Here is a 21,924-nt window from a genome sequence, read left to right on the forward strand (position 1 = left end):
TTTTACGTATTGTATAATGTTTTGTTGTCTTTTAAAGTATGCTTTTACATTATGTACTATATTCCGATAATAAAATAAAATCGCGCTTTAAAAAGCCAATCTAATGTCTACATCTTAGCCTGTGTTTACACAAGCTCTCGCTGGCTGGGCTTAATGACCCCCTCCCCCCGAGAGCTTGTGGCAGAACAGTTCTAAGCCGCGCGGACCATTCCAGTTTCTGGAGTCACCAATAGGAAGCCAGGATAGGAATTACTATGGTAACCGCCCAGCCTAGGTCGGCGGCAATCGTAGGGTCGGCCGCTAGGGGCGCGATTTTAGTCAGGCTATCGACATCTGAATTAAGAAAAACCTTTACTCAGCTGTAGAGATTGCATTGACTTTAAACGTTTGTTTCCCTGTTCATCAAACTTTTGACATAATTTTGGTATTATAAAGCCTTATTTACTGATTCGCTTTTTTCCGTCCATCAGATTCGACACCTCTGTGGGAAAGCTGACGTTTTCCGACCAGTTCCTGTCCGTGTCCACCCGGCTGGCCAGCCCTAACCTGTACGGACTGGGGGAGCACGTCCACAGGCGCTACAGGCACGACCTCAACTGGAAAACTTGGCCGTTCTTCACAAGGGACTCGTCGCCTGCAGCAGGGGTGGGTTGAAAAGAATCGTTTTTAAGGCTACACCATTTTCTTTCGATTTTTTGACGGGCGTCGTATCAAAGTATTCGAACCCAGGTCTTTTTGGTTCTGGACCAAACTCCCCACCGTTACGCCATGCGACCCCACTGCTTCCTACACATTTCCTTGTCTTTTTAAAAACGTTTTGTAAAATTCAGACAAAGCTGGAATGTCAAGGTGTAACTAAAGTCTTACGTTCAAGTCCATAGAGTATAATACAACTAGTCAGATTCGCGTTTTCTTCCTACCCCCTGTTTTCGTCGTGTCCTAATGCTGGAGTTTCATTTCAGAAGCAAGAAAAAAGACTGGTGGGGGCTCTAGCTAGAAGAAAGCGCATGCTCGTACGGGCTTTTCATGATTGTGGCTTGATCGACTGACGTGTGATTTTTACTTCACGATGTTCTGTGCAGAATTCGGATAATCTGTACGGGCAGCACCCGTTCTACATGTGTGTGGAAGAAGACGGCAACGCGAATGGCGTCTTCTTGCTCAACAGCAACGCTATGGGTGAGTCGCTATTTTTGTAGTCTTAGGTTCCATTCCCCCAGCTTTCCACATGTTTGTATCCCACCACAATGTTGCTTACTTTAATGTTGTTGCGAAATGCATCAGGGTTGATTCCATTCAATGTGTGTGTGTGTAGTGTAGAGGGAGAATCGGTACCAAACAATCATTTCGAATATTGCCGCCCTTATCTTATGTGGCGTAAGTTTAGATGGCATCTGATAATGTCATCAACAACGACCTCTAACTTTTCTGATGACCTTTGTTTTGCAGATGTGATCCCCCTGCCCAATGCTCCAGACTTCGCCACGAACTTTAACCTTATGACCTCTGCCCGGTGGCCCAGACTCCGCCCCCATCGTGACGACCTTTAACCTTATGACCTCTGCCCCACAGACGTGACCCTCCAGCCGGGTGCTCCAGACTCCGCCCCCATCGTGACGACATTTAACCTTATGACCTCTGCCCCACAGATGTGACCCTCCAACCCGGTGGCCCAGACTCCGCCCCCATCGTGACGTACCGCGTGATTGGCGGGGTGTTGGACTTCTACATGTTCCTCGGACCCTCCCCGGAAAACGTCGTGCAGCAGTACACAGAGGTAGGACTATACATTTACTTTTCTTCTTTAAAAAGATTTTCATGTTCTGTATCAATGTGCTTATACTTATTTTCATAATTGAAGCCCCTAGTAATACAAAACATGAAGTGAATGCCAGAATGATCTGTTCACGAAAACTAGCACAGTCAACGAATACATTTTTATGTCGATACGATAATGTATACAGAATAGAGGATTTCATTTTTTTAGTAGAAAGGTATTTTTTCTACAACAAAGAGACAGGTGAACTTTATAGACTGATAGAACATGCGTTTCCCTGCTTCATACACCTAAATAATACGAAGTCATATTCTTAATGAATTTAGACAAACCTTTCATGCTAAAAGTTAAACATATCTGTTCCTACATATTTGCCGTCACAAAGAAGAGAGAAGAAGTCGATTTCACTTATTAGAATATAATTCTTGGGTTGGTTTACATTCTATGTACATTATGTATTTGTCAACTATTCTTTTGCTGCGACCTGTAGCCAACACAAATGGTATATATTTACAATAAGTTCTTCATTCATTCATTCATATATATATATATCAGTACAAAGCAATGGATCTACAGAGGCCTCCAAACAGTCATCGACCCTCGGCCAAAGTTGTTAAAAACCGCCCAAGAGTCAACGCTGAAAAGTCTACCTAGTCATTCGATAAGAAGATTCTGTTACTCACAGACGGTTACCGCAACGTCAGTCTTGAATAATGTTCTTGTATTTTTGAATCTTGTTATCCAGTGACTTACAAACTGTTCACGTATCTACCCAGTCCTATATTCGACGGGGCTCGGATAGTTTCTTTGGAACGCTAAAGGCCGTAAAGCCATGTCGCAAGTAATTAAGTCCACAATAACTTTCCTTGGATCGGCGAGTTCATAATAACATACTCCAATGTTGTTTAAACTGAAGAAGAAGTAATGTTGGGATCTGCTGTTGTTTCACTGATTGCTGACTCACGATTAGTAACGAATTTCCTCTATTTGCGGAGGGAACTTTTACATAACTGGATGTTTTGCAGTGCTGATGCGATGTATGGATGTGCCGTGTTGTCACCATAGATGACTTTCCTCATCTCCAATGACTGTTCATAATACCACATAGCTTTCAAGCGATCGCCAAGTCCATTCCAACAGTTCCCAATGTTGTTAAGTGACAAGGCGATGACGGGATGTGCTGTTGTTTCACCATAGATAGCTTTCCACATCTTCAGTGACTGTTCGCAATACAAGATAGCTTTGCAATGATCGCCAAGTTCAATTAAGCAGGTGCCGATGTTGTTAAGTAATTTAGCAATCTTGGGATTAGCTTCGCCATAGATAGTTTTGTACATCTTCAGTGACTGTTCGTAATACTCGACAGCTTTCTTCTGATCACCAAGCCCACTCCAACAGCTTCCAATGTTGATCAGTGATGCAGCAATGTCGGGATGTGTAGTTGTTTCGCCATAGACAGCTTTACTCATCTTCAGTGCTTGTTCTTGATAACTGATAGCTTTTCTATGATGGCCAAGCTTGTTCCAACATGTTCCAATGTTGTTTAGTGATGCAGCAATGTCCGGATGTTCTGTTCGTTCTCCATAGACAGCTTTTCTCATCTTCAGTGACTGTTCGTAATACCTGATGGCTTTTCCGTTATCACCAAGTTCACCCCAACATGTTCCTATGTTGTTTAAAGATGCAGCAATGTCGGGATGGACAGTTGTTTTGCCATAGATAACTTTCATCATCTTCAGTGACTGTTCGTAAAAGCTAATAGCTTTCCCCTGATCTCGAAGGTCACACCAACACTTTCCAATGTCGTTTAATGATATAGCAATATCGAGATGCGCTGTTCTTTCACCATATACAGTTTTCCTCATCTTCACTGACTTTTCGTAAAAACTGATAGCTTTCCTCTGATCACCAAGTTCACTCCAACACGTTCCAATGTTGTTTAATGACATAGCAGTATGGGGATGTGCTGTTGTTTTGCCATATATAGCATTCCACATCTTAAGTGACTGTTCGTGATACCTCATGGCCTTCCTCTGATCACCAAGGTCGCCCCAACATGTTCCCATGTTGTTCAATGCTGACGCAATGTGGGGATGTGCTGCTGTTGCTCCATAGACAGTTTTACACATATTTATTGACTGTTCATAAAAACTGATACTTTTTTGGGGATCGCCAAGTTTACTCCAACAGTTTCCGATGTTGTTAAGTGATATCGCAATGTCGGGGTGTGCTGCTGTTTCGCCATAGAAAGCTTTCATCATCTTCAATGACCGTTCGAAATTACTGATAGCTTTCCTATGATTACCAATGTGGCTCCAACATGATCCCATGTTGTTCAGTGATACACTGATGTCGGGATGTGCTGTGTTATTTCCATAGATAGTTTCCCAGATATTCTGTGACTGTTCGTAATACCCGATAGCTTTCCTCTTATCACCAAGGTTGCTCCAAGATATTGCAATGTTATTAAGTGATGCGGCAATGTCTTGATGTGCTGTCGATTCGCCATAGATGGCTTTCAACATCTTCATTGAGTGTTCATAAAAACTGATAGCTCTTTTGTATTCGCCAAGATCATCCCAACATGTTCCCATGTTATTAAGTGATACAGCAATGCCTAGATGTGCTGACGTTTCCCCGTAAATAGCTTTCTTCATCTTCAGTGATTGTTCGTAATAACTAATGGCTTTCTTCTGGTCGCCGAGCTTACTCCAAGCTAATCCAAGGTGGTTCAGTGATGAGGAAATTTGGGGATGTTCTGTTGTTTCCCCATAGATAGCTTTTAACATCTTTAATGACTGTTCGTGATACCGGATAGATTTCCTTTGATCGCCAAGCTCACCCCAACATTTTGCAATGTTTCTCAGTAATACAGAAATATCGGGATGTGCTGTATTTCCCCCATACATAGCTTTCTCCATCTTCAGTGACTGTTTGAAATACCTTATAGCCTTTTTCTTATCACCAAGGCTGCTCCAACATGATCCAATATTATTAAGTGATGCGGCAATGTCGCGATGTGCTGTTGATTCGCCATAGATGGCTTTTAACATCTTTATTGAGTGTTCGTAAAAGCTTATAGCCTTTTTATGATTGCACAGCTTATTCCAGAAGTTTCCAATGTTGCCAAGTGTTGTAGCAATTTCAGGATGCGCCGTTGTTTCGCCATATATAATTTTCATCATCTTCAGTGACTGTTCGTAATACCTGATAGCTTTCCTCAGATCGCCGAGTTCACCCGTACCCCAACAGCTTCCAATGTTGTTCAGTGATCCCGCAATGTCAGGATGTGCTGTGTTTGGTCCGTAAATAGCTTTCGTCATCTTCAGGGACTGTTCGAAATGACTTAAAGCTTTCCTCTCATCACCAAGGTCATGCCAACACTTCCCAATGTTGTTAAGTAATAAAGCAATATGGGGATGTGGCGTGTTCTTCCCATGGATAGCGTTCATTATCTGCAATGAATGCTCTTGATAGCTGGCGGCTTTACTCGGGTCGCCAAGTTTACTCCAACATGATCCAATGTTGCTTTGTATTGATGCAATGAAGAGATGTGCTCTTGTTCCATGGATAGCTTTCCTCATCTTCAGTGCCTGTTCGTAATAACTGATGGCTTTTATTTGATCACCAAGGTCATTAAAACAGTTTCCAATGCGCTCAAGTAATGAGGCATTTTCGGGATCCAGGCGTAACTTGCTATCTTCATCAATAGCATTTCGATTCCTTAGTGACCGTTTGTAATAGCCTATCGCTGCTTCACTGTCACCACGCTTCTCCAAGACATTGCCTATTCCATAGAGTATTTCAAACTGTTTTTCCTCGTTAGTGCCCGTCTCTTCCAGAGCTGCTTTGAAGTAACGCACGGATGCATCTAAATGGAACAGCTGTAGTGTTATTTTGCCCCTTGTTTGAAATGATTTATCAAAGATGGGTGTTGGGAATATCTCTGCGGTTGAATTGATTTGTTCAACTGTGTGCATAATGCATTTTTTTAATGGGATGGCGGTATAGTAGTACCTGAAAAGCATTTTTGAGTCCGGCATGTAGAAAACTGTCTGAACGAACGTGTCGTCTACGTCATGTTTATCCAATTGGGTTTCCATCTCAGTGAGAGGAGACAGTCTGTCCTTCTGTCCTCCGTTGGCGATGTACGTTCTTAACCGCAGCTCCGCTGAGATGCTGATCAGTACAGACAAGTGGTAGGCGTTTTCCTGACTGATCTGCTGTGTCTTGCCCAATTCCTCTATCATTCCCCACACACTGGGGATTGTTATACCGCAGCAAATACTCAACATATCAACGGCCACGCTGGGGAAACGGTATATTTCTTTCTTGACATCCAGAAGTTCTCCATTTGGCTCAGCATGTACTATTTTCCGAGCATGTAGATCATTCTTCAGTTTTAGTGTTGCTGACAACCGCGACAGCACGGGGGAACTTTTTATGCTTTTGTTGACTCTGTTCGTATAATCATTTACCAAAGACTCATCTCCTGTTAAGTAGGCCACCCGTCTGAGGATGTCTGACAGGTGATAGCCTTCTACCAGGGCGATGTGGAAATCTTGATATTTCGCAAGTTTTGTGGGAGTCTGGATAAGACTGATAGGAGGTTTGCTTTTTGTCTCGCCTCTTCCAAAAGGTGTCTTAGAAGCCCATGGCATGAAGCCGTCGAAGGCGAAGCCGCGAGGTGTGACGGAGTCGAAGAACCAATCTTTCTCTGGGTCTTCCGAAAGGAAGTCGTTAAGTGTCGGGATGGCCATGGCTGGGAGGATGGTTTCCCCAAGGTTGATAACTTTCAGATGTAGGTAGTGTGTGAGGTTGAGGAAGTACCTCCGTGTATCCTCATCATCCTTCCCTTCCTCAATCAGAATGGCGAACTCCAGGTCGGAGTACGGCGTGACCAGTTCTGTGGCCTGTGAGCCCAACCCGATGAAAGCATACTTACACGGAAGAGGACCGAGTTTTGCAATACATTCATCTGTCAGTACTTGGATGAACTCTTGTCTGTCAGCTGTGATCCTCTTGAACAAGTTCTTGATTGCTTCAGCTCGTTTGATCTCTATTTCTCTCACGATGGGATCATCTTCGTCAAACTGATACGGGTTGTGTTCTTGGTGAATTGTGTCTAGCTGAGATTTTACCCGGGCGCGCATGTTGTCCAGTTCCTTTATGTGATCTAACGCGCTGCTGTACGGACACGGTTCACAGTTTATGTTACAGGTGTTCCTAAGAAACTGCCTTTCTGTTTCTTGCAGCCTTGTTACCATGCTTTGTTTGTCTCCATCTGTCCGTGCCATGGAGGCGTTATACAGAGCTGCTGCCTGTGTGAATTTCCTACCATCTCCTGTCCGCTTGCCTCGCTCGACGTAGACGTCACCCAACCTGCACAGACAGTCGGCTTCTCTAGCCTTGTCTGGATTACTTGGATCTGTTCGTAGAGAGATCACAAATATCAGAACTGATAAGACTTGAACAGTCATATTCAACTTAGTTCCACTGGTATATTTAAGGATGATCCTTGTAATTCAACTTGTGTAAGGGATCATACAAATAACACCACAGTCTTGGATTTCAATCATTAATTATCAAGTTGAATATTCTAATGGATCTGAAAGTTATAACAAAATAGCATCTTTCATAATACATGTAGAAGAAATTGTCGTTTAAAAGTCTAAACTTTGAAAAATCTTTTTTATTTCCATAATTTTTTTTTTATTTACTTAGAGATCACCGCAAAACAAGGCTCGTGGAGCCACTCAAGCGTTTTGGGTTACGTTACTGAATTGTGAAGAGAGATGTTTGTTAACCCTTAATTTAAACAGTTTCAGACTGTACCCCGTGGGGAAGCAAGTCCGTGGAAGCTTATTCCATAGCGATGTTGTTCTAGGAAAAAAGCTCTGAACGTGGAACTTCCTCCTGTTAGGTGGATTGTGGAGGAAAAAGGATGATTTGTTTCCGTGGAAGTGGCTAAACGGGTTCTTGCAGTGAAGGTTCGTATTAAAGGCACAAATGAGTGAAGTTCTGCCGAGCATTTACCATGGAAGTACCGATAGAAAAGTGCTAGGCTAGCTACATCACGCCTTTGGGCCAATGGTTGTAGTGTGGCGAATAAGTCGCTGCCAACAATGTTCCTTAACCGTTTTTGTACTCTATTGAGGCAGGTCAGGGAGTTCTGGGAGGCTCCAGCCCAAATGTGACAGCAGTATTCCATTTTGGGCCTTATCTGACTCTTATAAAGATAAAGAATAGCAGAGGGGGTAAGATATTTTCTGGTTCGGTACAAAGAGCCCACCATTTTCCCAGCTTCCTTGGCAACGGATTGGATGTAACAATTCCATTTAAGATCAGGTGTAAATTTAGGCCCAAGAGTCGCTCAAAGCATGGGGCTTCTTTAAGTAGAGTCCCACTCATTTGGACCGGTGGCAGGTTCGGATCGGATCTCTTATGATGAAACGAAAGAAGGTTTGTTTTTGAAGGGTTGAAGGTCACAAGCCACGTTTTGCCCCATCGAACCGTATGATCAAGGTCAGCAGAGAGATTAGCTGCAAGGGAGCGGTCATTACATCTCCTGGATGTGTGGCCATATACTGAAGTGTCATCAGCATAAATGTCGACAAATGATCTGAGTATATGATCAGGCAGATCGTTTATGTAAATTAAAAATAGTGTTGGACCGAGGATGGATCCTTGCGGTACTCCAGCATTGATGCTATGACGTTCTGATGCTTGACCATTTGTAACGACCTTCAGAGATCTGCAGAACAGGAAGGATTTTATTGTTGCTAGAATCTTGCCGCAGATACCATAGCTGGCAAGTTTATGCAGCAAACCTCTAAATATATATGGTGTAGGAAAATGTGTGACAGACCGTGAACAAGCTTCAGGGCGGCTGCTAGGTTCTGCTCTGCTGCGTCCAGGTCTCCATTTCCCAAGTCACGGTGTACCGTCTGGAGGTAGCTGTGATAGGATCTATAACCAACAAAAGATACAAATTTCTCTTTTTAGGAATGGGACTTTTCACAAATATGATAACAACAAAATGAAATGATATGTGACAAAATATCAACGTATATCTTACACACGACGACATGGATGCGTCTGTATATTTGCACAGCTTTGTCCAAACTTTGCAAATCGTCCAGCTGCACGTCATCTGTTTATACCACTTAGCACACAGTACAAAAAAAAGATTGAGGACACTGACTTTTCGTCGTCAACTCGTGTGGCGTTTCCAGCATTCGGTTCCGGGTCACTGCAGAGTGATAAGAAAACAACCACTTTTACATTCACCTCCAATTGATAAATAGAGGAGCTGGTTAAAACTACTGAAACAGGAACATCCTTGAGCAAAAAGAAAAAAAAAAACAGACTTACATCTTGAGACTGCGCATTCCGACATTGATACGGTCACTTGAAGGTTCAGCCGAGAAGGAAGAGAAGTGGTCCTTCCGTTCTGTCACGTCTTGTTGCCGTTGCTTTCGTGCTGACCTCTGTGAGAACGGATTGAACGGATTGAACTTTATATGACTAACAGCCAGCCATTCTATCAATAAAATGAACGTTGAGAAATGTACATAGTCAAAAGTAAAGGATTGTGTTCTATACGCAACTTACATATATTGAATATATGAAAACCATAGTATGTCCAACAAAGATTAAAAACAGGAAGTTCTGCTGTAATACCAAGAAAAGCCTTCAGCTATCGTTGCAGTTCTATTAATAGCTTCTTATGTTATTGCTGGCCCAATTATTCGGGAAGAGAAACAGTAACACAGAAACACCGAAACCATTACTTCCATTTCCGTTTTCACGATTACAAGCAGCGAAACCACCAAATCATAGCCATCGGCAATAATGTAGCGGTAATACAAATGCATCAATTTACAAAGTCGTTGTTATTCTAGCGGAAAGTATCTTTTACTTATTATGGTGCTCTTGTGATCATTGTCTTTCTGTTTAAAAGTAAAGAAAAACATCGCTTACCTTGGTTTCAGTTGTGGTGACGTCTTGTCTGATTTTTGCGGTGTGCAGTAATCGGTGGACAATGACAACTGTTCCCTGAACGTTGTGACACCGCGTCAGTGCCTTGTTATATAAAGCAGAAGCTCTGGTCAAGTCTAATGTGTCAAGAGATTCTGTTCCTCGTTTCAGGTACACGTCACCGAGACTTTTGATCGCTTCCGTTTCTAACATGCTGTTGTCGTTTACTATTCCCTCTACCATCAACTGTGCGTATCCAACCAGCACAGAGTCTGTGTTACCACCGGTAGCCCGTTTCCTGTCCACGTATTGAAACTTCTCTGCCACCTTTGCAGGTGTAGTCTTCTCTTCGGTTGACTGTTCCTCACTCTGTGACCCGGTAGACGACACCCCATGTAAAAGCCTCTCCGTGTATTCGTATCGGTGTTCTATACTTTCTCCCTGATCCCGATGGTCACACCGGACCACAGCAGCCACGTAAAGCGCCAAGGCCATGTTCAACTTCCCTACATCCTTCCCGAGTCTTCCCTTCTCCAAGTTCACGTCGCCCAGACTTTTGAGCAGTTCCACTTCCGCCAGCCTGTCCATGTCAGCCATGGCGTCCACCAGGGCACGGAGGTAGCCTGTCTCCGCACGAGCTAGTCCGTACCTCCTACCCTTCGCGTCCGCGTCCGTCTCACGGAGTTTCTCACAGACCCGCAACATGGCGGAATTGTGCTGTACTAAAGGAACGTTTCTAAAATTATTCCTCTCCACGGGAACTGGTCCCCGTGTTAACTTTATCCGCTTTGGCAAGCACAGTTTCACACAACCCGTGTCATTACGTCATCTTTCAGTTCAAAGTTCAAAGGTTCAACACGTAAAGGCTCGGCTGATACTCATGTAAACTTGTCACGTAGCCTGCGATACCAATCTGCCCACGCACTCCGTTCGACTGTTTTTGACTTGTTTTAGGCATTTTTCATCGGGCTTTGTATTTTGTGCTGTTTTCTTCATGTCTTCTAGCCAAACTAAAAAAATAGCCCGATAAAACGAATAGAATACGTCTGTATACAGCTAGAGACGAACCACGGGCTACGAACCGGCCCATTACTTCTCTCAAGCTTATAGCCACGCGTGAAAGAGGTTCACCTTGTATTGCGTGCTGCTTGTATGGTATGTATGAATGTATGTTCGCAACGTATAAAAACGTCGGTGTGAATGATAATAGGAAAAACTTTGCTGTGTAGAAGAATTTTGTTATCCTGTTAGAAATCTTGTTTAGATTTTATTGTCACCCCTTATTAGGTTATCGGCCGTCCCGTGATGCCTGCGTACTGGGGTCTGGGGTTCCAGCTCAGCAAGTGGTTCTACAACAACTCACGTGTCCTCCGTGACGTCATTCAGCGCACGCGCGCAACAGGGATCCCATACGTAAGCATACGTCATTGCTATCCCAGAGTCCTGAACGCGTACGAGTGTATAGTTTCACGAGGGTTGTAAACCGTTATGGTGGGATACGTTTGGGACCGCATCCTTCATATTGCAGCAGCGACACCTAGCTGCAGTGTCGTGGCGTCGGGCGTGGCGTAACTGGTAGAGCGTTCGGCTCGGAATCTATGGGTCCTGAGTTCGATTCCCACCGTGCCCCCGACGTTGTGCCCTTGGGAAAGGCACTTTACACGACTTTCCTTCTGTCTGTACCGTGTATGTGGCATTGTTAATATAAGTTACAAAACTTGAGTGCAGTGCCACATCGTCCTCGTCTGTCCAAAAGCAAATAGAAAAAAAAAAGTGTCAGTTACAAAAATTCAGTATTTCCCTGAGAAAAGTGGTCGATGGTCGACTGAAACGTCGACCGGGAAATTATTGACTGTGATAACCGTTAAGAAAATAGTTGTAATCAAAGTCATGTAACATAAGTATGTCTAGTGGCTAGCAATCTCTAAGCCTCAATGTCCTGGGTTGTTTTGATCCGTGTCTATTTCGTTGAAGATCTGTTGATGGTACAAAAAATAGAAAAGTTACTCAAGCAATTGGAAACGTTTTGTAAACAGTAAGAGGTTTGAGGTAACATCCGCCATCTTTCATGAGTGACTGACGAAAGATAGTGGTTTCTGTCTGAAACGTCTGACAGTTTGAAAAACGTATCTAGTTGTCTGTGTAACTTATTGTGTCGTGAAGATCAGCAACGAAATATATTTTTAAGGAACTGTGATAGCATTAAAATGAACATTGAACAGCAGTTCTGTATGGAAATGTCATAATATTACCACTAGAAATAAACCCTGTATCGAACTATAACATTAACACTGGACAGCAATCATATATGTAACTTATTCAACGAAAGATACAAGGATATGTACATTGTATATACATACATACATAGATTACTTATCTACATGTAGTTGCTTGACCAGCACTTGTACAGTGTATACTCTTCATTTTCTTGTTGGCCCATATGTTTCTTTGATGTCCACAGGATGTTCAGTACAGCGACATAGACTACATGGAGGACCGGAAGGACTTCACGTATGACGGAAACAGTTATGGCGACCTGCCTGACATTATCCAAGATCTACACGACAACGGGCAGAAATACATCATCATTCTGGTGAGACATAGCTTTTTTCTCATGTTTATGCTTAGAATGTCGGGTTTGAAGCGTATCGGAGCGTAGGGTATCGGAGCGGAAGCTCCAAGTTTCAAGTTTTGAACTTTATAACCACTTCAACAAGATCATTTTTTTAGAGTTCACCGCAAAACAAGGCTCGTGGAGCCACTCAAGCGTTTTGGGTCACAATAATCAAAGATCATAGTGCAAAGTTGTCACTACTATACACTTTCACGCGTATTCAGTTGTCAATATTGTTTTGGTTTCCTTAACCGAATTTGAAATGTTCATTTTGCATTGTTGACTTGTTTTATGCAACTTCGTCAAATCATTTGAAACGTGCTTGAGGCTCATATTTCAAGTGCAGCTGTCGCTTCCTTTGCAGTCCTCTGTCAAAATGAAACAAGGTAAGGCTACACCAATTTTATTTGTTGTTTCTCGGATTTTTTTTTTTCAGAAAAAATTAGGTCGGTCGGTCGAAAAAAATTAAAAATAAACTTTTGCAAAAAGTCGGGGGTAGGAGAGATCGAGGGGCTTGCTCAAGTTACACAACAGAAATAACCTAAACTTTCAACATATAGGGGGTCCCTTGTAGCAGAGTCCAACGTTTGAAGAAAAATGATAAACATACCGTCCAAAATAGGCACGTACAGCTACTGGAATTTGAGGCCCATGGTTAATTTGAGAAAGGAGATGCAGTGAAATTTTGTCAACACGAGGTGTGGCCATCAATTTGACAAGTTCTTTTTTCAAATCGGAAAAAATTGGGTCGGGAAATCTGAGAAACAACAAATAAAATTGGTATGGCCTAAATAGACATTAACATTTGAGTCTACCTGCAGGACCCGGCGGTCAGTAACAAGAATCGGCGGGACGGGTCGCCCTACCTCCCGTACGAGACCGGCAGAACGGCCGGTGTGTTTGTCAACGCCTCTGACGGGAAAACCCCGATCGTTGGACAGGTAAACTTTCGACGTAACTATGCAACATCATGTCTGGGGCGAAATTGACAGAAATTGTATATTTTTCATAAAAAATAAACTGTTCTACAACTCCAAAAATTTCACTCACTGTGATTTCAGACTAAATCACTTGGTCTTCCTCAGATATGAATTTGTTTGAGTCAGAACAAACGGAGCAGAGTTTCTTAGGCTAGACCATGAGAAGGCAAACAATATGTACTTGCTTGCAAATATTATGCTCTCTACTATTAACGGGATCAACATCTCTTCCACACCTACAAAATTGTAATATCCTTGACATTGTCCAGACTTACATCCATTGCACAGATAGATTCTCCTAATTGATTCAGTACCAACTTGTCTAAATTTACCTTTCTGTTATCCATTTTGTATTTATTTATGCTTTTATTTATTTAATTATTTATTTATGTATTTATTTATGTATGTACGCTGTTTACTACTGTTGTTTTTTGCTTATGGTTATGAGCAGAAGGCTGTATATAAGCATGTATATAATTATACTTTTTGCCTAATACTAAAAAAATATATGCGAATAATTATGAAAAAAATACTACCTTTCTAGTTTCCTATTGTATCTTGAATGCCCTGTCGCCCATCCAAGGTCTGGCCTACAGACTCCGTATTTCCTGACTTCACCAACCCGTACTGTGCGCAGTGGTGGGCAGACAACTGTCAGGACCTCCACAGGAGCATCTCCTTTGACGGGCTGTGGCTTGTGAGTAGGTCTTACCTCATCGATATCATTGTCCAAAATTGAGGCCACAACTCTGAGATACTTCACAAGGTTGAAAACCATCTCAGAAAGACATCTCACTTACAGAAGGTTGAAATGGTCCTTTGAAATCCAAATTGTCTTCAGCTTGACTTTGGCTTAGCTTTGTTTTCTTTGGAATCCAATTGTCTTCAGTCTGAATTGTCTTACAACCTTTCCTATTGGACATCTGAAATTGTCTTCATTCATAGTTAGAGTATAAAAGACTTGTTTCTTCCAGATCTCTTCAGTGTCACTGACGAAGGATAGTGGATTCTATCCGAAACGTCTGACCGTTTCAAAACCATATCCAGTTGCTTGAGTAACTATTTTTGGCGTGAAATGGTTTAAGTTTTTAGATTTTCATCATAAAAACATAAAGTAGTCGGAAGATTACTGGAGGCGATCAAAGCTATGAAGAAGTATTAAAAGAGAAGCATTTAAAGTAAAGTGGCTACATCCAGTTCACATCACTCCATCCATCATTTGTTAAGACCTTATTTTTCATTTCGCTAGGACATGAACGAGCCGTCTAACTTTCTGAATGGCTCCCTGTCCGGCTGCGATGGCAACAAGTGGAATAACCCGCCGTATCTGCCGGGCAAGTATTTTCTTCCATACGCGTTTAGACCACATTTTCAGAACTGTTCCTATCTTTCTTTTGTTTGCGATGAAGTCGATACTTTCGTTCAACACAAGCAAATGTAGCAAGCTCGCCTTGAATTTCGGTCGCTCTCACGTCGACTTCTTCAGGAGTGAAGTGGATTCAATTACGTGACCATGAGAATACGTGACTCGAGTAATGGCAAGCGATATCGGCCCCAGTCTCAATCGAGTTTTGGCATCTTTTCTTTGCGTCTGATTTGAATAACCCGGCGGTATCAGGTAAATCAAGCTGAAGCAATATCGCACAACAGAAATACATTTCAGGTAATATTTTGTTGTTTATTTGGTTGTTTTATATAACCCAATGATATCCGGTAAGGTAAGCTGAAGAAGCATCCATCTTTACATTTTACAGCCATAAAGGGAGGTCTGTTGTACGAGGGTACTCTGTGTATGGACGCCAAACAGATCTGGGGAAGCCATTATGATGTCCACAGTCTGTATGGACACAGCATGGCCATAGCTACTCGCAGGTGTGTACATAGTTACTCGCAGGTATGTACATGTACGAATACGAATGTTGGTATGTTCGTTGTATGTGTGGTGCGCGTCTGTGCGTATGTGTGTGCTTGCCTATTTGTGTCTGTGTGTCTGTGTGTGTGTGTGTGTGTGTGTGTGTGTGTGTGTGTGTGTGTGTGTGTATGTGTTTGTGTTTGCATTTTTTTGCGTAGTTTGTGTGTGTTGGCTCGCAACATGAAGACAAATCCTTTATCCCACCTGTCTGCCAAAGACATTTTGCTTATGCACATGTACACGGGAGTACTCGTAACGTTTTTATATTAATTCATCTGTGTCTCCTTTCCAGCGCCCTGAGAAGTATCCTGCCGTCCAAGCGGGGAGTGGTGGTGACCCGGTCCAGTTTCTCGGGCACGGGGCAGTTCGCCTCCCACTGGCTGGGCGACAACAAGGCGGCATGGGAGGACATGGCGTGGTCTATCCCAGGTGAGTTGCATATAGAACTGTATGAATACCCCCTTTCCACTAGGGACGGCGCTCTCGCCGCGCTCTCTCTGCGACCTAAAATTTGACGTATCGATCAACGAATTGTATAGAAAAGAAACGAATCTTTTTACACTTTCTGTGTTTTGTTGTCTTCTCAGTCACACGTTTGCGTTTTGTGTGATATACCCAGTGTTAAAGCGAAGTTTTACACATATCCTATTTAGGTCGCAGTGAGAGCGCAGCCCGATCGCCGTCTAGTGGAAAGGGGGCCTAAACATTCACGTGCACGAGTTATGCTTAGGTCACAATTGCGCCGGTGCCCGTCAGGGATGTCGCCCCGGCCGGGCTCCGAATTCGAAGCCACAATTGTCAATTTTTTCAGGTGGACTGCGTGGACGAATAGATTTTTTTCTGATTTTTGATTTTTAATTTCTTTTTTAATTTTTTATTTTCTACAGATGAATAGATGAATTGCTGTGTTCCTTATTCTGCTGTCGATAGAATTTGTTAAAGAAACCTATCACCCTAAAGTTGTTGTAGAGCGAAACTCTTTGCCAATACATTACTAAGAACAGAATGGTGGGGCCAGGCGTAGGGGTTGAATTTATGGAAATAGTGAAACAATTTTTCTGGCAATAGGAAAACTCTCGTATCATGCCTATCCTAGATAGTTACACAAATGGTCGACAGAGTCGATATTTTGTTTTTTTGGACTGTCACACAGTCACATTAAAAATCCTATTAAACCTTGTTTGTTTCCTGTTTCAGGGATCCTTGAATTTGGGCTGTTCGGCATTCCCCATGTAAGTGGCCTCACATTTACCTTATAGAAGTTATACCAGACATGAATTTTACTCAGACAATTTCAACTGTATCTTTCATGCTGTTTACGCTGTTGTTGATAGTGGCGGTGTTGTGATACCAGTGATAATTATGAGATAAGCAACAAGGAATTCCTCTCCAGTTTAACCCTCAAACCACCGTAGCTTTTTTGTGACGTAGATTACCGTATGGGGTCAAAACTGACCCCAAAACGGTTTGTACAAATACATTTTTTTTGTGTGAATCTTTTTTGTGATTTGTATATATGTATAGTTTCATCAATCTATGTGAGACAATCTGACATGATTAGGTGAGAATAATTCTAGCTCATTATCATAATTTATGCAAAAGATCATGAGGACCACATTTTGCACCAATGCTATTCAGACCGGGAAGGAGGTTTTTGATGCCTGTACCAGCTTCAATGCCATATAGTGCCTGAATGGCTTATGCTAGGGCCACCAAACTTGGTAGTATTAATAGCAAACATTTTCAGTGAACAAAGTATGTTCATCATTTTTCATGTTGCCATGGCAACGGAATTCTGACAGACAAATTTATTACGGAATTTTCTAATTTTGTATTTAACATTTAAGTTTTAAGGTTTTCTTGGCAAATAACAGTTGTTTATCACATCTAATAAAATTCAACGTAAATTTCAGGACTCAATATTCATAATTTATGCTAATTTGATGACGTCATCAGTCAAAATCCAAGATGGCGGCTGATATTACCTAGATGACGTCATAATGCCGTCATATAACATGATAATGCCACAAAAGTTGCTACAATAATTTTGGCTTCAAGTACATCATTCTCTGAAAATTTCGTGATCCTACCATAAGTAGTTTAGGAGTGGGTCGCAAAAGTTTGTTTAAAAAAATGCTGGGGTCAGTTTTGACCCCACTGGACCATGCATAAACTTTCGAGGATAACTTAATCAACGATGAACCAATTTCGGAAAAAAACGTAGAAGAAGTTATAGGACATATAGACAAACAAACTCCTGGAAGAAAATTTGTTTTCGACTAGAAATGACATAATGGCACACATTGATATACGCCTGGGGTCAGTTTTGACCCCATACGGTGGTTTGAGGGTTAAGCTAATAGTGGTGAATATTATTTGCTTGAGACTGTTGGCCAGAAAACTCCTGTGAACTTAGCAGCTATATGAGCATACTGGACACACACACACACGCACACACACACACACACACACACAGACATTGTCGGTAAATGTAAAAAAAAAACATGTTACACGTACACCCTCTGCCAGATCGGAGCAGACATTTGCGGGTTCGCAGGAAACACGACGGAAGAGCTGTGTCAGAGGTGGATGCAGCTCGGAGCCTTCTACCCGTTCTCTCGGAACCACAACACCATGAACGGAAACGTGAGAACTGCAGAATACTTTACAGCTTTTAGATGTGCGTAGTGGTTTCATAGTTGTCAATGTGAAGACAAGGAAGTACACGTAACGCTAGCTCACATTTATCCGTTGGGTAACCTATATCCGTTGCTTTTAAAAACAGGGAATATGTGGATATCACGTTGACGGACGTTGCAACATTTTCAGGATATTGCAGTTTAAAACTTCCACTCTTCGACTTGATGTGCCTAAATACCCTGTGTTTAAAAAGGAACGGATATAGGTTACCCAACGGCTAAAGGAGAACTATCGTTACTATCGTTACTGCTATATCTGCCTGCTGCGTGCAATGATCACTCAGACCTAGAACAAATGTTGTTTTCCTTTTTTAGTCATTGACAACAAAAAAAACAGGGTCGGTCTACAGGTTAGGATTGTCTATTCTAAAATATTTTTCAGACTTTGGCTAAACCTTTAGTGATACAATACGGTCAAACAAGATGAAACTGAAATGCATGAGGACATATATATTTTCAATGTCAAACTTTACTTTTCTTAAACTTTAATTTTCTAAAGTAGATAGGACGAGCAGTTTAATTGCATAGAAAACAGGCTGAATAGAAATCCCGACTGGAAACTATGTGACTATATTGCTCATAAAAACGCTAAAATACCGAATGTACCAACCACAGCCACAAGACCCGGGTTCGTTCGGCAAGGCTATGATCGACTCGTCCCGTGACGTCATGATGACGCGCTACACCCTGCTGCCCTACCTGTACACGCTGTTCTACCACGCCCACGTTGCCGGGACAACGGTTGCTAGGCCACTCCTACACGAGTGAGGCGAATTTTCATCATTCTTCCATCTTTATTTTTCCGTGTGTAAAGATCATCAAAAGTTCAGATTGATGTCACAATGGTGATTGAGAAAGAACTTGATCCAAACAAATGAGATCTGTAATTGTCAGATTCTTCATTTCTGATGGTGAAATCATGCTAGCGATCCCATGTATGGGGCAGCGTCAGGCTTCGACCTCAGGAGTCAAACGTCCTTACGCAAAAGAACCCATCACACGTATCGAAAAGGCTAAGAGTCACACGGCGTGCTTTGCTGTAAATACCGTCGCATTGCATTATACCCCAAATGGTAGTTGCTCAAGCACATTGAATATGATTTTGGAAGCGGTCAGACGTTTCAGGTAGTATCCACCATCTTTCGTCAGTGACACAGTTGCTTGAGTAACTGCTATTTGGTGTATCTTATTACCTGGATGCATATGTATAAACTTCGACGCATTATGCTTGGAATTTGACGACAGAAAACGATCGATGGATTACGATAAATATGAAACTTCCTGCACGCTTTATACTACTAAAGCATGCGTCACTTCCAGGTTTGAGTTTAACGAAAGACGATGATGGATTATGATAAGCCTCCTAAAAAAACGAAACTTTCTTCTCGTTTTATACTACTAAATTGTGCGTCAATCCCAGGTTCCCCTCTGACCGGAAGACGTGGGATGTTGACAGACAGTTCCTGTGGGGGCGGGGTCTCCTCATCTCTCCCGTACTCACACAGGTGAGACGAAATAAACTCAACATCATTCATTTTTAATAATTACCAGGGTAACATCACTCAGGCTGCAGTTTGCATTTTAGGAGTCCATGGACACATACAGATACAGATAACATACAGTAATTGGCAAAACTACACACATAACTTGTCACAATGTAAGTCCTGCTTACAGTACTAGACAGTACTACTGTTGTATCAGTCCGTTTTTAAAAGCTGCCTGTGCTGTCCGTTGTCTCTGTTCGGCAAATAGTTCATTCCAAAACGCAGGGCCCGCAGGAACTGCAGACTACGGAGTTCTGGGACTACAGAACATCCTCGACGAGATGGACTTTAATTCTGGTTTTCAGAAACACTCTACATGTACCTCAATACTCTCCTCCACGACTTAGTACCAGAATGACTATCCTATCTGTCCTACAGGGAGACACGACTGTGAATGCGTACTTCCCAAACGATACCTGGTACGATTACTTCACGGTAGGTGACTGGTTTCTATAAGGTCTACTTATTTGTAGTATCTGTCCTATCATCGTGACCCACTTTACATGCTTTAATAATACTCTCTATCTTTTTATTGTATTCTAAGCAATAGAAGTTGACTAATATCGTAAAATTTGATGCAAATCTGTTTTTTATAATACAAGGCTAATTTCATTGTAATTATGTACATATCCATTCATCTGCATTTGAAGATCTTGAGGTTAGAACCATATGTGCACATGTCAAACTAAAACCAAACTAAAGGTAATTTCTATGTTATACTATAGTTGCAGCCGACCGATGATGATGATGATGATGACTATAGTCCATTCTATGTTGTGCTATAGTCTATTTTATTCTGTGTTTTTCTATTTGTTATTAGCCATTTTGTTGACTGTGTGATGAAATCGCAGGGAGCTGAGGTCGAAGGTCCGTACGGGGGTCAGACGGTGACCCTGGATGCTCCACTTAACAAAATCAACGTCCACGTCAGAGGTGGGACAATTCTGCCGACTCAGCAGCCTGCTAATACTACTGTGTACAGGTAACGACTGACTGATGTCTGATTTTCTAATGTTTAGCTCGTACGCTTAATTCTATGCCTTACGAAATTTTGGAAATATCATTCTATAGTAAATGTGATTATCTGTAAGTCATTAAAAGTAACAAATAAAAAATGTAATCTTAAAAAAATGTTAAAATAAAAACCTTTAAAATGGACAAACAAGTAAGAGAATCCTTACCCTGTCTAGGCTTCCACTGGCTCTTTGTTTAAACTACATCTTTTATGTATTTTCTACTGATATCCTCAAATGTCTTTACTTACTTTAAAGTTGTGAATTCCAAAGATTTCTAGTCGCAACGGTTACTTGTCTTTATAGAATGTTATCATTAGAATCATATCTATTTTTTTTTCACAAAAACAAACAAACAATGTTACAATTAGAATCATATTTGATTACCAAGGCACTCGGGTAATTGTCATCATTATCATTATAAATTATAAAAGGAATATTATCATCAAAATTATATCTAATTTTGCTTCTAGCCGCCTAAACCCCATGGGCCTTGTGGTGGCGCTGAGCGACTCTGACTCTGCCAAAGCCAGCGGGGATCTGTTCTGGGATGACGGAGAAGCTTATGGTAACATTTCAATGTTATTACAGATGATGACATTAGCGTACATAGTCCAGTCCGTTGTCAATTGCTCATTGTCCTTGTCAAAATATTTCCCCAGTACGCGGTATAATCATTATGAATCTGGGAATACTGTACATAGCGTCTTTCTTCCCTGTCACGAACAGTTCTAGCTCTGAAGTCAGAAATAAAACTGGATCGAAATCACTTTTCTTTAAATCGCTTTATTCCTGACGAAAGATAAATGATCTTAATATAGAATACGTGTGTCAATGAAGGTTATGATGAGACATCCAAACTAGAAAAGCCGACATTTGCTTGAGAGCAAATACAGCATATTTCAGCCATCTCCCTCCCCCATGCAACAATAGACTATTCCAAAATCACCCATTTGCAAAAATGGAACACTTTTGTTTAAACGTCAATTCTACTAATGACACTTAATGACACCCAAAAATGAATTCTACAAAATTCCCAATGCAAGAATGGATTCTGCCAGTGCATCCCATGTGAATTTGCGCAATAGACCAGTCTCGAAATACTCCCACTGAAAACATGGCATTTTGATTTAATTAACAACCCAGTGCAAAGTTGAACTAGGCAAAAAAGGCATGAAAAGGTAAAATAGACAAGTCCAAAAAGACTTACGCTAAAAATGGAATATTGAATCATCACCCCTTTAAAACTAAATTTGAAAACATCCCCATGCAAGAATGGACTCTTCTTGCGATGCCCCTATCCAAAAATACATCCGCTAAAATTGGACTTGGAGTAATCACCAAAGTCCCAAAAATGGATTTTAAAAATCCCCCTCCATGTAAGAATGGACTCTTCCAGCACAAC

At 41.7% G+C, this 21,924-nt stretch overlaps 1 protein-coding gene across 1 annotated transcript; it reads left to right on the forward strand.

Annotated features, from left to right (window-relative positions):
• The first annotated feature begins 254 nt into the window (after positions 1-254).
• On the forward strand, positions 255-21,403 carry LOC118427978 (sucrase-isomaltase, intestinal-like). Its single transcript, XM_035837943.1, has 19 exons — positions 255-287; positions 436-645; positions 1,083-1,179; positions 1,650-1,777; positions 11,045-11,170; positions 12,219-12,350; positions 13,193-13,312; positions 13,935-14,048; positions 14,601-14,685; positions 15,106-15,223; positions 15,556-15,692; positions 16,461-16,495; positions 17,793-17,909; positions 18,578-18,726; positions 19,383-19,467; positions 19,885-19,941; positions 20,358-20,488; positions 20,993-21,087; positions 21,360-21,403. Exons 1-19 carry the CDS (start codon positions 255-257, stop codon positions 21,401-21,403), a joined length of 2,013 nt encoding a protein of 670 aa, XP_035693836.1.
• The last annotated feature ends 521 nt before the right edge of the window (positions 21,404-21,924 follow it).

This window comes from Branchiostoma floridae, chromosome 12, assembly GCF_000003815.2.
Source record: "Branchiostoma floridae strain S238N-H82 chromosome 12, Bfl_VNyyK, whole genome shotgun sequence".
Lineage (NCBI taxonomy): Eukaryota > Metazoa > Chordata > Leptocardii > Amphioxiformes > Branchiostomatidae > Branchiostoma > Branchiostoma floridae.

Bases quoted from the DNA above. Each gene is read 5' to 3' on its own strand.
- LOC118427978 (XM_035837943.1), top strand. From the start codon at position 255: ATGGTAACCGCCCAGCCTAGGTCGGCGGCAATC. The intron at 11,171-12,218 runs GTAAGCATACGT...TGATGTCCACAG, and splicing joins GCGCAACAGGGATCCCATAC to GATGTTCAGTACAGCGACAT. The intron at 19,468-19,884 runs GTGAGACGAAAT...TCTGTCCTACAG, and splicing joins TCTCTCCCGTACTCACACAG to GGAGACACGACTGTGAATGC.